General features: G+C 34.0%; 1 protein-coding gene across 1 annotated transcript; it reads right to left on the reverse strand.

The window, feature by feature from the left end:
- Positions 1 to 740: 740 nt before the first annotated feature.
- LOC143912929 (uncharacterized) lies at positions 741 to 7,110 on the reverse strand. Its single transcript, XM_077432390.1, has 9 exons — positions 6,972 to 7,110; positions 6,068 to 6,864; positions 4,475 to 4,638; positions 3,750 to 4,079; positions 3,426 to 3,628; positions 3,189 to 3,352; positions 3,001 to 3,096; positions 2,569 to 2,911; positions 741 to 2,488 (listed from the first exon to the last, which is right to left on the reverse strand). The coding sequence occupies exons 2-9, from the start codon at positions 6,857 to 6,859 to the stop codon at positions 987 to 989; spliced, it is 3,594 nt and encodes a 1,197-aa protein (XP_077288516.1). The 5' UTR covers positions 6,860 to 6,864; positions 6,972 to 7,110; the 3' UTR covers positions 741 to 986.
- Between the last annotated feature and the right edge of the window lie 11,944 nt (positions 7,111 to 19,054).

Genomic DNA, 19,054 nt, shown 5'->3' on the forward strand with positions numbered 1-19,054 from the left:
AGCTGAATCTCGGCATGCGTTGCAATGCCATAATAACGCATGCAATTCCCGTTCCCGTACCCGTTCTCGTTCTCGTACCCGCTCTCGTTCCCGTTGCCGTTCCCGTTCTCGTTCCCATTCCCATTTGTCGGAAAAACGCAGGTAGCGAACACATTTGAAATTATTGCTTTGCAATGACACTCATTCCCGTTTTTTTTCACAGTAATCTTCCCGGACATGCACACAACAAATCCTGAAAGTTTCGTCGTAATCGGTTCAGTGGTTTAGCAGCCTATTCAAGACACACACACACAGACATTCATTTTTATATATATAGATTACCCGGCTTCGCTCGCTATTTGTAATATATACCACTTAAACATGACTAATCTAATAGTAAACATTTTATTAAATTTATTTGAATAGTTTTATTTTATATAAATTTATTTGAATACTCATTTGTTTTTTTTATTAAATTGACTGTCACGAACAAACAAACATATATAGTAAGTCTCTTATAAAAAATTATATGTACACCCCGGGGGTATGTGCCCCCTAGGGCTCCGCACTCGGCCCTAGGGCTTCGCCCTCGTCGCCTTCTCCCCCGGGAAATTCGAATCCTTTGAATCGGAAAAAAGCGAATTATTTGTTCGATGGCGTCAGAACAATAGACCGTTGACGAAAAATAAGTAGGTATGTATGTACATACGAACAAACAAACTTAAGTGCTTTATATATAAGATTCTTATTACTAATATTTTAGTAAATATTTGTATTAACGTGTATTTTTTTAAATAAATACAAAAATATTCAGTAGAAAAATTAAAAAAAAAATTATATACATTCAATTTCCCAGTGTTTGCACCGGGATCCCGTTATCAGAAATTTCCAGCACCACAATCCCGGTGCTGAAAAAACCTTCCGGGATTGGATGCCCTACTACGTACATACATATGTAGATAATGTAAAAATTAAAAATAAATATACGACCATACGGATAAATAAAATTATAAAAGATCTGTCGACTGTTTACGTTCAAATTTTTTAAGGCTGGGCAATTTGTTGTCCTGATTGTCTGGATTGTCACAAAACTGATCTGTATCTAATACAGGGATCTCGCTTACAATACATTCTGAGGATGAAGACGTTGATTTTGAATTATAATTATAAAACCGATAAGTATTTGGCGTGTACTGTGTTTTCATTCCACGTGAGAATGTCATTTTAAGTTTTCTTCCCCACATATTTCTGGTTGAAGTTTTGGCTAACACAAAAAACGCAAACAAGACGAAACCTTGCAATGTTGCCGAGATACAAAATAAGTGTCTCATTGGTGGAAGATAGCGAGATAGAATCCCAAATATCCAAGTGAGACCAAACAAAAAAAATATAAGAATACTAATTGTAATGTTTCTTCGAATTTGGTGAGAGTTTCCTCGTCGTTGCAACGTGCCTTTTATTAAAACTTTGAACACAATAAGAGCAAATAATATTGAGTTGATAATAACAACTAGGCAAATTGGAAGGAATACTGTGAGCCAAAACCCCAAACCATTTGGAAGGCAGATTTTAGTGAATTGTTCTGTCGAATTAATTCCTTGTTGCATTGGATCACGACATGTTGCATCGTTTTCGTTTTTTTCACCAATACTTGTATTATTATTAGTGTTTTTCTGATAAGAATTTGTAGAAACACACACCAAGGGGAACACAAGTACCAAAGGAAAAATCCAACCAAAAAGGCTGGCTTTGAGGAGCCTGTGGGCGGATTTGGTATTAAAAACGTACACCAACTTTCTGTACGAAAGCACAGCTGTTATCAGCATCCAAGTGAATGTAGAAAGCAGACTGTAGTGAAGCACCGGGCCTAAGATTGGGCAAATTTTGTCGCTTTTTGGAGAACTTTCCAAATATATGTTTCCTAAAAATGTAATTAACAGAAGTCCTATGGCTACTGACAAATTGAGATACACTTTATTGGTAAACTCTTTCCTCCATTGTTCGAACAGTATCGCAGTGAAATAAATGACTATCAGACCAATCAATGATGCCGCACACCCACAGTAAGTGATAACAGAAAGAATCCGATAATGATCATCATTTTTTCCTTCGGAATGCATTAATAGTGCAAAATGCGTTAAGTGATTCCATCGACACCTGACCATTCCTGTGATTTTATCCAGAATCATTTCAGATCCATTACTTGACCATCCTCCCCTTTTATTATTAAGATTAAAATCCCAAAATACACATTCCACACATTCATTTTCATTCGACTTTAGGTGAATATCTATATATTGTTTATCATTGAATAATGTTATATTCGGTTTAAATATGCTGATAATTTTACTGTTGATTTGGTTTTGAGTAAGTTTGCAAGTTTGGTTTTGATCCGGTTGAAAAAATTTTTCTTTATCCATCACTGCTACAACAAGTTTTCCATTTAAATTTGATATATCCACCATGATATCTGTATCATTTGTTACTTCTGTTCCGCAATTCAAATTAGCTAAAATAAGCGAAATATAGCATTTTAAAAATTTTGTTACATACTACATAATGTGTAATGACGAATTGTGGTGCAATTACCTTTCCCATTGATCGATAAGTTACTATTGGACATATCATCGGAAGTAATATTATTCACCAGTATACATTTAGTGGCATTCTGCTCTCCAGTATCTGCAACTCCAACCATTATATGTTTTGATGAATAATAGAATGTACTATTCTTTATGTCCACTTTGAATAAAATTTCATCTAATTTTTTTGTTATTTCATTTGGGACATTCTCTGTTGAAATAATACGATTTAAGTCGTCGATAACTTTATGAATGTCTTCTTCTTCAATGCTTTTCTCAAAGTTTCCATCGAGAAGGGAATTTATTTGTTCATTAAGTTTTGCCATTGTTTTTATTGATTGATTATCATCCTGAAAAATGTAAAATATTTCATATAACATTAAAGAATCAAATAATATTATTCATATATTATATTTAGAAAATAAAATAAAATTATAACATTATGAATTTGTACTTCGTTGCGTTCTGTAACATTTCCATCGGGATGGAGATTTATGCTTTCAGTAAATACTGGTATTCCTGATTTATTATTAAACTGAAAACGGTAAAATATTTCATATAACATTAAAGAATCAAATAATATTATTAATATATTATATTTAGAAAATAAAATAAAATTGTACAAACTTCTGTAGTTGGTACAAATGATTCGTTTTTAGTTTGAGGGCATTTTGACTCCCAGCCGTATCGATTAATTTTGCCGGATTTAACACATTCATATTTACAGTGGTGACAATCTGATGCATATTTACATTCCTCAGAGTAATCATTTTCAAGTGGGATATTATCATCTAACAATGAAATTGAAAAACAAATGAAGTTCATATTTATGAATGTAAACAAATCAAAGGTACACTTTTTTACCTGCAACAACAATACTTTTGTTGTCTGCAAAACAAAGTGGGCTGTCAATTCTCACTATCTCAGACATATGTACATAGATGCTTCCGTGGTCATTTATGTCGAAGTACGAAATATTACAGCGATAAATAACACCTCCATTTATATAGACTTTTTTCAGAATATATTTACTCGAATCAATTTCCCGTTCATATGATTTAAATAAACTGTGAAATTAAAAGCCAGAAATTATTTTATTAAATTAGTAGTTTAAAAGTAATATAATATGGAAATAAATGTATATAATATGGAATAAAAGTAATATAATATGGAATTAATGTATATTACTTTTGAAGCTGCAGAAAGTAATGATTTTCAACATCAGATATATTTATTGGTTTCGGGAAATTGAATTCGACATCGTAAATTTCTTTCAAATCTTGAATCTTATTAACGAAAAAAAATTTACGACTAATGTTATATTCCCATTTAGTAGTATTACTGATGCACCAGTAATATCCATCTGCACCAGTCTCAATGCTGAAGTGTGATAATTCGTTCAAATTTGTTACATTGACTCTGGTCGGATAAAATCTTGCAGAATCAGTAAAACAGATAATATCAGATGGTGATACTAGGATGCTTTCTTCGCATTCAATGGAGACGAACAGTTTCCATCTGCAAATAGTAAATTTGATAAAATGCTCACGAAATTATTCGTAAGTAAAAAAACGTTATTTTTACAAAATAAGTATTCCAAAATTCAATAAAACGCGTCGTGACAAATTAACACATTATCCATATCACAGAATCATAAATAATATATATATATATATATATATATACATATATATATATATATATATATATATATATATATATATATATATATTATTTAGTTAGGCGAACAATTGAACAATGAACGGCACGCTTTGGACCTTTCTGTTGCATTGCATTATTAAAAACACACTGCATATGTGTATTTAGAAGGGGTATAAAATTGAATAAAAATGAGTTTAGTTATATTTTACTTAAGTAGAATAGATACAAATATTTTATAATTTATCGCTTACGTTGTTACAAAATTTGAATATATTTTTAAACTCATTCTCGGTTTTTCAACAGGATATTCGCATACAACAGCATCGTAGATAAAATTTTGATCTCTGAGATTTAGCTTGCCTGATTCATTCACAGAAAGAAATTTTTTCGTCAAGCTTGGGTAAATATCTGTAATCTAAATAAAAATTTATCTTATTTAAACATAAGGATTACATAGATTAAACAAAATTCATTTTTAGCGTAGAAACATAATGTGAATTAGACTTGCATTTACATTAAAACGTCAGTACATATGAATTTTTGAACGTATATACATACATACATGTGAGGTAACGGGGGTGACCTTTTCAACTAAATTTGACATAATCTGTTCAGTATTAATTTATTTTTAAAAATTACATATTCATTAAAATTGACCATTTGATTTTAAATACATTCATACATATACATATGTACGTATGTATAATCTCAAATGTACATATTCATGAACATCAAGATTTTGACTACAAATTAATCTTTGTTCGATTTTTAATAGGGATATAGAAAACTTTTACTAAGTATTATAATTTGAAGTATAAATTAAAAAAAAATCAAATGTGTAATCTATGGTATGCCTGCTATGTATGGTATGGTATATGTAATGGGGGACAATTGGTTCATGTCCAAAAGGTTCAACGACAAAATGTACCCGAAAATTAGTGCACTGACAAAATGTACCCGCGACAAAATGTTCACGCGACTGGTGTTCTCAACCGTATCCAATATTTACTTATTTAAATTGAAAAAAAATACTCACATTAAAATACTAATTCAATGACATCTGCAATACGATTAAACATATAATACTGTTACGTACGCCGTGGATTGAGCGAATTGTACTTAGACCAACGGATATCTGTTATCGGATTAACTAAATGCATGCACTTACATACTTCCAAATATTATATCTGGACTCTAAGTGCATTTAGGCTAAACAATGACCGTTATTAGTTATTTCTCAGAATCGGTATGGGGAGACCCAATGTCGTGGAAACACATATCCGAATACGTGACTATACAACAGGTAAACAGATTAGGCGTCCTGAGAGATCTACCCTTTATAAGGCGGTACGTAGGCGATATCATGTCATTCTGGACTTAGCACTGGCAATGCGTGTATCTCCTGAATCATCAATAAATGCTGTGAAACGACTGTTGGCCTTTTACTTGGATCCTCCACCCACCCCTACGCAACAATACAATAAAAAGTTACTTTTTCCATTAAAATAGGAAAATTTAGGATTTTTGAACATTTTGTCGCTTGAACATTATTTAGTGGACATTTTGTCGCGGGTACATTTTGTCGCAGGTACATTTTGTCGCCGGTACATTTTGTCAGTGCACTAATTTTCGGGTACATTTTGTCGTTGAACCTTTTGGACTTGAACCAATTGTCGTGTAACATATGTAATGTTATTTGTTTCTTTCATAACAAGACGTAAGACATGTTTACTGTTAGAAAAATTGACAAGTAATTTACTTATTATTTTATTAAATACATATCCAATTCTTGTTTAATATGAAAATATAATGTAAGCATATATAACATATAAACAAAAACTTACTTCTTCATCAGCAATTTCTCCATTGTCATACATAAAAATATTATTTTCACTATGAATTGCTAAAGGTATATTCATGTTTCTAAATCTTGATATGGGATTGTAAATAAAACCTTTTCCCATTAATTTTCCAAATTTACATGCATCTTCAGCTTCTTTTCGAGTACCACTTTGAAAAATTGTATTTTCACTAGAGTCAATAGTCTTTGAAAGACAAGTTGGTCTTGGAGAATCGAAATATATAAAATTTATCTTGCATACATCCGGTTCCCACGACCAATGTGGTTTTATTGGTTTTACTATACATAATCTATATAATTTGTCATCGCAATCTCGTGTTACAAACTTTTGTGATTTTATATCAATGGCTAGACACGCTGATGCGGATGTGTTTATTTTATTTTGATACCCGCTATATCCATCGACCAGGTCTAAAAGCAACGGCTGACCCATATCTGGGTCCCCATGACGCCATTTGATGATGGGCCCATCATCATACGCGCGCCGGTAATCTGTCCAATATAATGTTGTGGATGTCTTGATGTTATTTGAAGAAACCAAGTATGAAAAATTGATAGGAACAGCGTTTCCGTTACATCCAGTATATTTGTTCATGTATGATTCCTCTTTTTTAAGTTTTAGACAGAGAGTGGTATTCTCAATCACGACTTTTTTATACAAATATGGACAAGAAACATTAATCTCGTCAACTGCTTTTACAGATCCAAAAAAAAATAGAGCTGTAATGCAGATTAAAAACATCACTATTTTTTTGGATAATTCGTGGTTTTTCATATTTCCTGAAGTGAAATAAAATTTATTTTCACAATTATGCTATTTTAATAAAAATAATTAATTAATTAATCAATTATCATATTGGATAATTTTGTTATTACTACATTTGTACGTATGTATATTCTTACATATATTGCACGTCTGAATTAATATCGAAGTTTTACTTAAATATATGTTGTAGACTTCACTTTTATAACATATACACACTTCACATACCACAGCACTATATATTAAACCTTTAAATTCACACTGAAACGAATTGTAGTCTATATTTTATATCATTCCTTAATCTTATCATATATTCAGTTATTGACCCACGAAATATATGTATTTACATATGTGCATATATACAGGGCTGACGAGTGGGGGGAGGGAGGTTCGATGTAAATTTTCAGGGCCCGGATTCAGGGCCGGCCCGAGGAGCAGGATTTCCGACTGACCGATATTGATATTTTAAATATTACTATTTGCCTGTGCAGATAATTGTGCATTCGGTAAAATATCAAAATTCGGATCAATGGAATTAATAATTTAAAATTTAATTAATGTTTGTGAAAAAAAATTCAAGCTCCGTCTATTTTTACGATATACGATTCCAAGGGGAGAAAGAGAGACGGAACGTGTTAGCGAACATCAATACGCACTTTACACACTCGCATTAGACAATTATTATATACGACTAGTGAATAGCCCGATGAAACATCATCGCATGGGTATAAAATTATTATATACTCGTATAAACCTAAAAAAAAATCCGGAACCGGAACCGTTATTTTCGTAGACTCTCATAGATAGTTTTCAATTCTTTATTTGTAATAATTTTCAATTCTTAAAGTTAGCGTTAACAAAATGTTAATTAAAGACAACAAAATGTAAAATTTTCCGATTATACACAAACGGTCATTGACCTCGTAGCGTTGAATAGTATTATTACACATCACAAATTAATAGTATTATTGTCGATTTTTATCGATTCATTCATTATGTTCGGAGAGCGTTAGGACACACACACACATACACACACACACACACACAAGCCCACACACACACACACACACCCACACACACACACACACACACACACACACACACACACACACACACACACACACACACACACACACAGATTACCGTCTTTATATATATGATATGATTCTAAATACAAATACATGTATATATTTCATTCTTTAAGTGTTAATTACTTTTCGATATATGCAGGCCCAGATCTAGGGGGTGGCAAATTGGGCATGTGCCCAGGGGCGGTGTATTTGAGGGGCGGCAAAAATTAAGTGAAGAAAAAATAAAATTAATGTAAACAAATAAAAAATTATGAAACACAAACGTGTCGTGTTGCACATTTTCAATCCTCTTTCGACCCGTAAATGATATTGAAAAATTGCTGTAAACAAACAATAACCGACAGATTCATCTGATATAAATGCAATGGACCTTGCAGATGAGTTGTCAGTTCTGTACACATTAATAGAAAAAGAAATGTCCCCAAAGTATTAAAATTCATTACAACATAAAATTTTGGGCCGAATATTAACTTAGAATTTTGTTTAGATTGCCAATATCAGTTGCAAGTGGTGAAAGAAGTTTTTTCCAAATTAAATATCATAAAAAAATATTTAAGATTTTTTTCAAATTTTAATTTGACCGGAAACAGTACTTTCCCTTATAGGTGTTCTCATTTTTTTAGGTTTTTGAATTCAATTATCTCCCAAGCCACTAACCGAAACAAACTGACATTTTTTACTTTATGTATGTACCTATGTAGTAACAATAGATAAAGTTCTGCGATCATGCGAAAATTCGAACTTGAGAATTTGACTGATTCGAACTCCGAATCGATCACTGATCACGTTTTCACGATCTAGAAAAAAATGTGTGCGGCTGTGTGTCAGTGTATTTTGGAGATTTTTTGAAAACTGTCCGTCCTATCAAACTGAAACTTAGTATTGGTTACTGAAATTCTTATCGATACGACGTTACTTTTTTTCAAATTTTTAAGTTGACCGGAAATTGTACCCCAAGTAAAAAGTCATATATATATTTATTTTTTACGGATTTTTTTCCATGCTATTATTCATTTATTTGGCAAATTTTTTATTTCACCACGTTTATAAGGATTGGTTTTCTATCTCAATATTTTTTTTTTATCTAAACGTACTAACTAAAGCGGTAATTGCAATTTAAATGCTTTCGTTGTATATATGGTTGTATCGCGTAATATGTTAGGTGCAAGCGAGATGGCATGTAGTCAGAAGTTGAATGAAATAAAATTACTCATATGTACATATATCATAATTTTTTGTTAATCTTTACTTTTTACTATCTAATATACAATTTCGAAAGAGGCTTTGTATGTGCGAATATTTGTTTGGTTCGTAAAATCCGTGATGTTCAATTTAATAAAAAAAACTAATGAATATATATCTAAATAAATTTAATTTAATAAAATGTTTACTATTTGATTGGTCATGTTTAAGCGGTTTATATTACAAATACCGAGCGAAGCCGGGTAAAAATACTAATGTATAATATTTTAAAGATATGTTTTATCTTATCATATATTTGTTCGATTTATTACAAAACTAAATTCCGAGTATTTAGGTATTACACATAAAATAATTTTCCAATATGTACATATTTACATACATATGTACACACATGTTAAACCATGTCTATTTTTTTCTGGGTTCTAAATTTTCAGCGACTAGTGCCGTGTCATCAGCATATCTTATATTGGTGATCGTCTCGCCGCCCACCTTGATGCCCTCCGCTTCTTGGAGAGCATCGTGGAAGATGGATTCGGTGTACATATGTAGGTGTTAAAAAGAGTAGGTGATAGGATGCATCCTTGCCTGACGCCCCGTTCTATAGGAATCTCATCAGTGAATTGATCATCGACACGTACTACTGCAGTCTGATTCCAATAAATATTTCGTAGCAATCTGACATCTCTGTCATCCAGGCCAATATTTTTTAATGTTTCCATCAGGCGAGCGTGTTGGACACGGTCAAAGGCCTTTTCAAAGTCTATAAAGCAGATGTACACAGGTTTACGGACTTCTCTGCATCTTTGGAGTAGTGTTTTCATACAGAAAAGGGCCTCTCGGGTACCCAAGCCTTGTCTGAACCCAAACAGCTCTCTGCTAATCGCCTCTTCACACTGTGAGTAAATTCTGCCCTGTATTATCTTTAGTAGGATCTTCAATGTGTGACTCATTAGGCTAATTATTCTGAAGTCGCTGCACGTCCTCGCGTTACTCTTTTTGGGCAACGGGATAAATATGGATTGTAACTAATCGCTAGGTACTTCGCCTGATAAATATATTTTATTGAAGAGTTTTTTTAGATCTTCTATGTTATCGTCGTCCAATAACTTGAGAAATTCGGCAGGAATCAGATCCGGTCCAGTAGCTTTCCGACTCTTTGCTAGTTTTATAGCATGTTCCACTTCGGATTTCAATATATATGGTCCCGTTTCTGGATCTTCAATAAGCCCTCCGGTTTCTCTATTGTCTTTAAAGAGCAATTTTGTGTACTCGGTCCATTCTGATTTCTTCTCATCCATATTTAAAATGATTTTTCCATTTTTATTCCTAAGGAGTATGAAATCTTTTTTTCTGAATGATCCTGTTACTTCTTTTAGTTTTTTATGTACGTTAAATTCGTCGTGTTTTTCTTGTAATTTTTCAATTTCGTTACATTTATTTTCCATCCATTTTTCTTTGATTTCTTTAATTTTCCTTTGAATTTGGCGGTGAATATTTTTATATTGTGTTGGATTATTATGTTTGTGTTTTCTACGTTCTTCCATTAAATGTATAATTTCATCCGTCATCCAAGGTTGTTTTTTATTAATTATTTGATTTGTTTCAAGAAACTTTTTCCCAGATTGGGTCATTGCTGATTTCATACCTTCCCACTTTAAGTTTAGATTACTATTTTCTTCAACTCATTTTTGTTTAAAATTTTTATTGAGATCTTTTGTAAATTGTTCGTGGATCGTAAGATTTTTAAGCAGCTCTAAATCCAATCTTGGTTTAGGTTTTGATGCTCTTAAAATCTTTTTCAGTCTTATCTTCAATTTCCCACAAAGTAGATTATGATCGGATGCCACGTCTGCACCAGGGTAGGTTTTCACCGATTTTATACTATTTTTAAATCTACTGTTTATCAAAATACGTCAATTTGGTTTCGCACAATATTTTCAGGACAGTCCATTGGGGATTTCCATGTGTATAATCTTCTTTTAGGTAGCTTAAAGAAAGTATTCAAGATAACATACTGCTCTTCCTGGCAAAACTGAACTAGTCTGTCTCATCTCTCATTTCTTTCTCCAAGTCCGAAGCGACCAGTTATACCCATTGTTTCTTCGTCTCCAACTTTGGCGTTGAAATCTCCCATTATAATGTTAACATCATGTTTTTTCGTATATGTCATCAATTCTTTGATTTATTGATAAAATTCTTCAATCTCATTTTCTTCTTTATCGAAAGTGGGGGCATACACTTGTATTATGTTAACATTTATAGGTTTTCCTGCTAATTGTATCATCATGACTCGTTCAGATAACGGAATAAAGTTTCTCACACTTTTACTGATGTCGTCTTCCAGAATCACAGCAACACCATTCTTATGAGTGCCGTCAAGCGATCCCGAGTAGTAAGTCGTATATCCATTGCAATGCATCGATTTTCCTGCTCCAGGCCATCTAGCTTCGCTTATGCCGAGCATCTGTATTTTCGGGGGATTCTTAGCACTTATGCCGAGCATCTGTAGAGTCCGGGGATTCTTAGCACCCCTGTTCCATTGAAGGGACGCCGGAGACTCGGGGCCGTGGTTTTAGGTTTTCTCTTCATGGTGGTTATACTAGAGATATGAGGGCACAGTAGTTTTCCCCAAACCTTCTGCTTCGCAGAATTCAAACCGATTGAGTGGCTGCCACGTCGCTTTGAATCTTCCATCTTTTGCCGTTTTAGTATATTGCATATACTTCCGCCGTGGATGGTACTGACAGAGCTGCTGCCCACTGCCAGGGAATTTTTTATGGAGTTTCCTTCTCTATGAAGGGTGTTACGGTACCTTTCAAAACCGGGTTGTGCTTTTGTTAAGCGGCGGCACTTACTCGCCGCTGACCTGAGAACGTCATAGTGTTGTGTGACATTTTTAGAGTGAAACTTACCACGAATTCACTCATCACCACTCTTATCTCAGCGCTCCTTGTCCAGGACAACCATGTCACCATGGCAGTTGACTACAAGAGTCGTTCCCCTATTTCCAACTTGGGGACCTGAGCGGTTGCATGGAGCTCTGCTCTGAGCTTAGTAATTACTCCGTGCGGACGGACGTGTGTTTCCATTTATGATATATTTACATATATTGACAGTTTATTCACAATCATAATATTTATGAAATTAGTACCAAACAATAACGTTAACGTTGAGTACAAGTATCCAATATATTAAATTATCAAAATTAAATAAAATTCACACTCAATATTAAACAATCAATTATGAAATAATTCAACATTGAAATATAAACCATTCAACCACTCAATATTAAATATGAAATAATTCAACGTTAAATATTATCAATACTATCATTAATAAATCAATCGACGTTAATAATAAATCATTATCAAAAGAAATGTGATCGAAATTATGTGGGTAATTACGTAAATATGAAAATATTATAAATTTAAATTTCATTTAAAAAAAATATGAAATCAAGCATAGGTAATGATTCTGAATATGTACTAACTTGCGAGGCGCCAGAAGAGCTAAATACTCATCCCAGCACCTCCTCTTTAGCTCCAATTTAACACAAAATTCTACATACTTATCGGGACAACACACAAACACACGTCCGCACCGAGCTCGCTCAACCCGCGATATATATTCTGCGATATATATTTAAATATATTCTGTAATAATTAATTCAAGCAATGGTTCAGATTTAAAAATAACATTTACACAGTTTGAAATGATTTATTGAAAAAATCATATTAAGCTAATTTGCTATAAATACGACTAAATTAGTAATTATTTTATATAATACTAGCTGAACCCGGCATGCGTTGCAATGCCACAATAACGCATGCAATTCCCGTTACCGTTCCCGCTCCCGTTCCTGTTCCCGCTCCCGTTCCCGTTCCCGTTCCCGTTCCCGTTCCCGTTCCCGTTCCCGTTCCCGTTCCCGTTCCCATTCCCGTTCCCGTTCCCGTTCCCGCTCCCACTCCCGTTCCCGTTCCCGTTCCCGTTCCCGTTCCCGTTCCCGCTCCCATTTCCGCTCCCGTTCCCGCTCCCGTTCCCGCTCCCGTTCCCGCTCCCGTTCCCGTTCCCGTTCCCGTTCTCGTTCTCGTTCCCGTTCCCACTTGTCGGAAAAACGTCGGCAGCGAACACATTTAAAATTATTCAATTATTTGTTTATTTTACCCTAAAAACATTTGAAATTATTGCGTTGCAATGCCACTCATTCCCGTTTTTCCCGTTTCCGTTCCTGTTTTTGGCCGATTTTTTTCACAGTAAGCTTCCGGACATGCATACAATAAATCCTGAAAGTTCCATCGTTCCATCGTCCAATGACGCATGCAATTCCCGTCCCCGTTTCCGTTTCTCGAAGCGTTTCGATAAGTGAATGTTTCAGTTTCAAATTAATCTTTTAAATAAGGCTTCGCTCGGTATTTGTAATATAAACCCCTTAAACATGACTAATCTAATAGTAAAAAAATGAAAAATAAATTTAAAAAAATATTATTTTATATTAATAAAAAAAAATTTTTTTTTATTTTTTTAAATTTTTTTAAAATTTTTTTAAAATTTTTTAAAATTTTTTTTTTTTTAATAAAATGTTTACTATTAGAGTAGTCATGTTTATGCGGTTTATATTACAAATACCGAGCGAAGCCGGGTAATACAGCTAGTTCTTAATAATCAAATTAAATTATAGTAAAGTATACGCATACGTGACAGTCAGACAAACATTGATTTATATAGATATGTAGGATTGTTATGAGTGGTACGTAATGTCAGGTTGGTATGAGTGGTACGCAATGTATTTGTACGTTGGCAATGCATGGGCGCAAGTTGGTTGCTAGCGTAAACATTTCCTTAATCACCCACTGGCGCTTCATACTTTCGCGTCGATAAAATCGTAATTACGAATATTATTATTATTAAGAGGTATTTTCCCTTTTTATTTTCACAGTAATCTTTCCGGACATGCATACAATAAATCCTGAAAGTTTCATCGTAATCGGTTCTTTGGTTTAGGAGCCTATTCGAGACAGACAAACAGACAGACATTGATTTTTATATACATATATATAGATACACTACCGGTCATATGCTTAAGACCAGAGAGAAAGGCAATTTTCAAAGCTTCGCAAAGCTTACGTGTTGTGAAATAATTTGATTAAATGGGTGTCAATTTGTTGCACACATGCTTACGCAGCTCGTATTCCAACCTTTTTTTTCGTACTATCTCATTGATATGACACACTTTTAGTGAATTTGTTAACAAACCTTTTGGCGCCGATAACTCGGCGCAACAACAATTCAGCTCATAATCAATTTTTTCAATAAGTTTTAAATGCGTTTTCGAAAATAATTACTGTATTGAAGTTGTCGGACATATCTACATAATAATTTCAAGAAATGCGAATAAATTTATTTGATACTCTTGTGCCTTTATGATTTTCTCACTGGGATCCACGAAATATTACGCAGGCAGGGTTTCTTAACTAGGGTTGTAAAAATTTATTCTTAAGCAGGGTTTCTAAACCGGGCAGCAAAATTCTTTTTTCAAATAGTTTTTTACCTTTTGCCTTTTAGCAATCCAAAATCTTACGTATGCAGGGTTTCTAAACAAGGTTCGCATTATGTCATTATGGGCTTTGCTTTTGATAAAAAATGGGAGAATTATTTCTTAAGGAATATTTCTTAAAAAGAGTTTCCACACCGGGATGAACAGCAAAAAATCTTACGTATTGTTACGTACGCCGCGGATTGAGCGAATTGCACTTAGACCAACGGATATCTGTTATCGGATTAACTAAATGCATGCACTTACTTCTAATTATGATCTGTGGAAGTGCACATTCGCTCTATTGTCACGGATATTCCATTGGATCCGTCTTGTTGAAGCGTGTTGAATCTATGTATGATCGATTTGGGTATCACTTTGATCCTCAACTCACTTTTTACAACCACATCAAGACATTCGCTGACGTTTCCTTTCGTCGACTTTGTATATTTGAAATAGGGTAAGCGTGAATATGAAGACCCGAAGATTAAGTAGTGCGAACAGCGAATGCATCTTTTTTCAATTGGTTGAAATGCACGAGATGGTCACCCATTGAAATGCACTATAATTTTAGTCAACGGTCGATAAATACGTGAATACATACATACATGAACGCGTACATGTTTTCCCATGAAGACGGGTACCTAGCAAAACCCATGAAGACGGGTTTGCGAACCTTGGTCTAGAAACCGTTAATACTGTTGCGTAGGGGTGGGTGGAGGATCCAAGTAAAAGGCCAACAGTCGTTTCACAGCATTTATTGATGATTCAGGAGATACACGCACTGTCACTGCTCCGTCCAGAATGACATGAAATCGCCTACGTACCGCCTTATAAAGGGTAGATCTCTCAGGACGCCTAATATGTTTACCTGTTGTATAGTCACGTATTCGGATATGTGTTTCCACGACATTGGGTCTCCCCTTAGCGATTCTGAGAACTGTTGCGTAGGGGTGGGTGGAGGATCCAAGTAAAAGGCCAACAGTCGTTTCACAGCATTTAGTAGACCTAGCTATTAGAAGTTTCCCCTTATATATTTCTCGTGCTGACTCTACGCTAATCCATGAATATTCTCATCATTTATCCTTTTGCACTTCAATAGTTTACAACATATCGTCACCCTTGAATTATAATTATAATAAAACTTTCCTCTTTAGAAAAGCTGACTTTGCTACAATTATTCCCATTTTAAGCGATATCAATTGGAATTCACTTTTGTCCAATTTAAATATTGATTTAGCCTGTAAAAAATTTTATGATACTATAAGAGCTCGAATTAAAAAAGATTCTTTAATCTGCTTTAGAAATTATATTTCTCTTATTCAAAATAATATTAAAATTAATCCTAAATCATTTTGGTCGTATATAAATTTAAAAAAAAAATACCTCCTCTTCATATCCTTCCGTAATGTATTATGGAAATAAGTCGGCTTATTTCCATGGTTCTGAAATCTGTACCATTTTTGCTGACTATTTTGACTCCACTTTCAATAGTAATTCTACCATTAACCTTTCTATCTCTAATACAGATATGTACTTCTTCATGTCACTTGTCCACTTTTCATTTTGACATACCTACTGTACTCAGTCACATCAGCTCTCTCAATGTTAATCTTGGCGCGGGTTAAGATGTTTTGCCTTCTTTTTTCCTTGTTAAATGTGCTATCCCATTATCTCTTCCCATAACAATCCTTTTCAATCTTTCTATGTCTAACGGTAAATTTCCTGACTATTGGAAATTATCTTACATCACCCCTATTTATAAAAAAGGTGATAAGAATCTTATTGAGAATTACCGTCCTATATCTAAACTATCTATCATTAGTAAAATCTTTGAAAAAATTATCTATAAATTCCTTTTCTCCAATTTCAAAAACTACATTATACCTGAACAACATGTTTTTTTTAAGGGTAGACCGGTAGAGACTAACCTGCTTAATTTCACTAGTACTCTCACATCATATATGGACAAACGAATTCAAATCGTCGTCGTTTATACGGATTTCTCTAAAGCTTTTGATAAAATCAATCGCAACCTATTACTCAATAAACTTTGGTCCCTCGGAATCCGAGGAAATTTATTTCGTTGGATGTCTTCGTATATATTAAATCGTCACCAAATCATAATTTATTGGCAATGGTTTTAAATCATAACTTAGACATATTCCGTCCGGTGTCCCACAAGGGTCGCATTTAGGTCCCTTATTCTTTTTACTCTATATTAACGATATCTCATACATCTTCAAACATTCCTTTATACTTCTTTACGCTGATGATTCAAAAATTTACAAACCAATATACACCATAGACGATTGTCATAAGTAGAGGTAGGATAGTCACGGTGCTATCCATTGTTCGGCAAACCTTTAACAATGCATTTACAACCTTTGAACAATACACGGCCCCCTCAGGCTCCGGTGACTAGTCATAAGCTACAAGAAGATCTAGATAGATTATCTATATATTGTTTAAATAATGATCTTTTTATTAATCTAGAAAAATGCTCTATTTTAAATTTCACTAGAAATAAGTCAATTATCACCAATCACTATCAATTAAATCATTCAATCCTTAACACGTCATCTTCTATTAAGGATCTTGGTGTAATACTCAATAATAAACTATATTTCTCTGAACATATTTCTTTTATTACCAACAAAGCATTTAAATCTCTTGGATTCCTACTCCGCTCAACAAAACCCTTTAATGATCCTTATGTACCTAAATTACTTTATTTTTCCTTTGTAAGGTCTCACCTTGAATTTGCCTCAATTATCTGGTCACCTTTTTATTTATCCCATATTAATTGTATTGAGAAAGTTCAACTTAAATTTATTAAACCCTTACGCTACCTTTTTCCTACCTATACCCATTCTACTGTTCCCGATATTTTAAAAATCCTATCTTTTAACAATCTTTCTGTCAGGCGACGACTTACTGATGCTGCATTCTTCTTTAAGCTCATAAATGGTTTCCTTGATTGTTCTGGTTTACTGAATAAGGTTAATTTCAGAATCCCAGTTCGGTACTCTAGACACGTTGCACTCTTTTCACTTGATCCTTTCAATACTAATTCCCAAAAATATTCTTATCTGCAGCGCGTTTATCGTACGTTTAACGGAGAGCTGAATGAGGTTGATCTATTTGGTATTTCCCTACATCAATTCAGGTCTAACATCAAGAGAATCTTCATCAAGAGATTGATTCATTTCTTCTATTCTATTTTATAACCCTTTTCCAATATTTCCAATATTTTTATACATATATATAGTTTAGTTTAGTTATGTAATGTGATAATTAGTCATATTATAGCTTTCATTTTTTTCCTTTTCATTTGTTTATTTTGTATTTACGTTTTTCATTTGTTTTATATTTGTAAATTTCAATTTCTTCTTATATTATATTTTATAACCTTTTTCCAATATTTCAATAATATAGTTTAATTATGCAATGTACTATTTTGTCATATAGCCTTTATTATTTTCTTTTTCATTTGTTTTCCTTAAATTTATCTTTTTCATTTTTTTTTAATCTTTGTAAAAATCTGTTATTGGACTCGGATGTTATATATATTATACTAGCTGTATTACCCGGCTTCGCTCAGTGTTTATAATATAAACCGCTTAAACATGACTAAGCTAATTTAATTAAAAAAAAAAAAAATTTAAAAATTTAAAAAAAAAATTTAAAAAAAAAATTAAAAAAAAATAAAAAAAAAATCAAAAAAAAAATCAAAAAAAAAAATTAAAAAAAATCAATTTTTTTTTTTTGCCTTCTAGGGCTTCGCCCTCGGCACCCCCCTGAGCCTTTGCCTTCTAGGGCTTCGCCCCTCATCGCCCCATGAGCAATTGCCGTTTAGGGCTTCGCCCCCATGATCAGTTGCCTTTTAGGGATTCGCCCCTCCGCGCCCCCATGATTCAAAGCCGTCTAGGGCTTCGCCCCCCTTAGTTAATGCCTTTTAGGGCTTCGCCCCCCGCGCCCCCAAGATTAATTGCCGTTTAGGGCTTCGCCCCCCTTAGTTAATGCCTTTTAGGGCTTCGCCCCTCCGCACCCCCATGATTAAATGCCGTCTAGGGCTTCGCCCCCCCTAGTTAATGCCTTTTAGGGCTTCGCCCCCCGCGCCCCCAATATTAATTGCCGTTTAGGGCTTCGCCCCCCTTAGTTAATGCCTTTTAAGGCTTCGCCCCTCCGCGCCCCCATTATTAAATGCCGTTTAGGGCTTCGCCCCCTTTAACTAATGCCTTTTGGGGCTTCGCCCCTCCGCACCCTCATGATTAAATGCCGCCTAGGGCTTCGCCCCCCTTAGTTAATGCCTATTAGGGCTTCGCCCCTCCGTGCCCCCATGATTAAATGCCGTCAAGGGCTTCGCCCCCATGATCA

This window comes from Arctopsyche grandis, chromosome 6 (assembly GCF_051622035.1).
Source record: "Arctopsyche grandis isolate Sample6627 chromosome 6, ASM5162203v2, whole genome shotgun sequence".
NCBI lineage: Eukaryota > Metazoa > Arthropoda > Insecta > Trichoptera > Hydropsychidae > Arctopsyche > Arctopsyche grandis.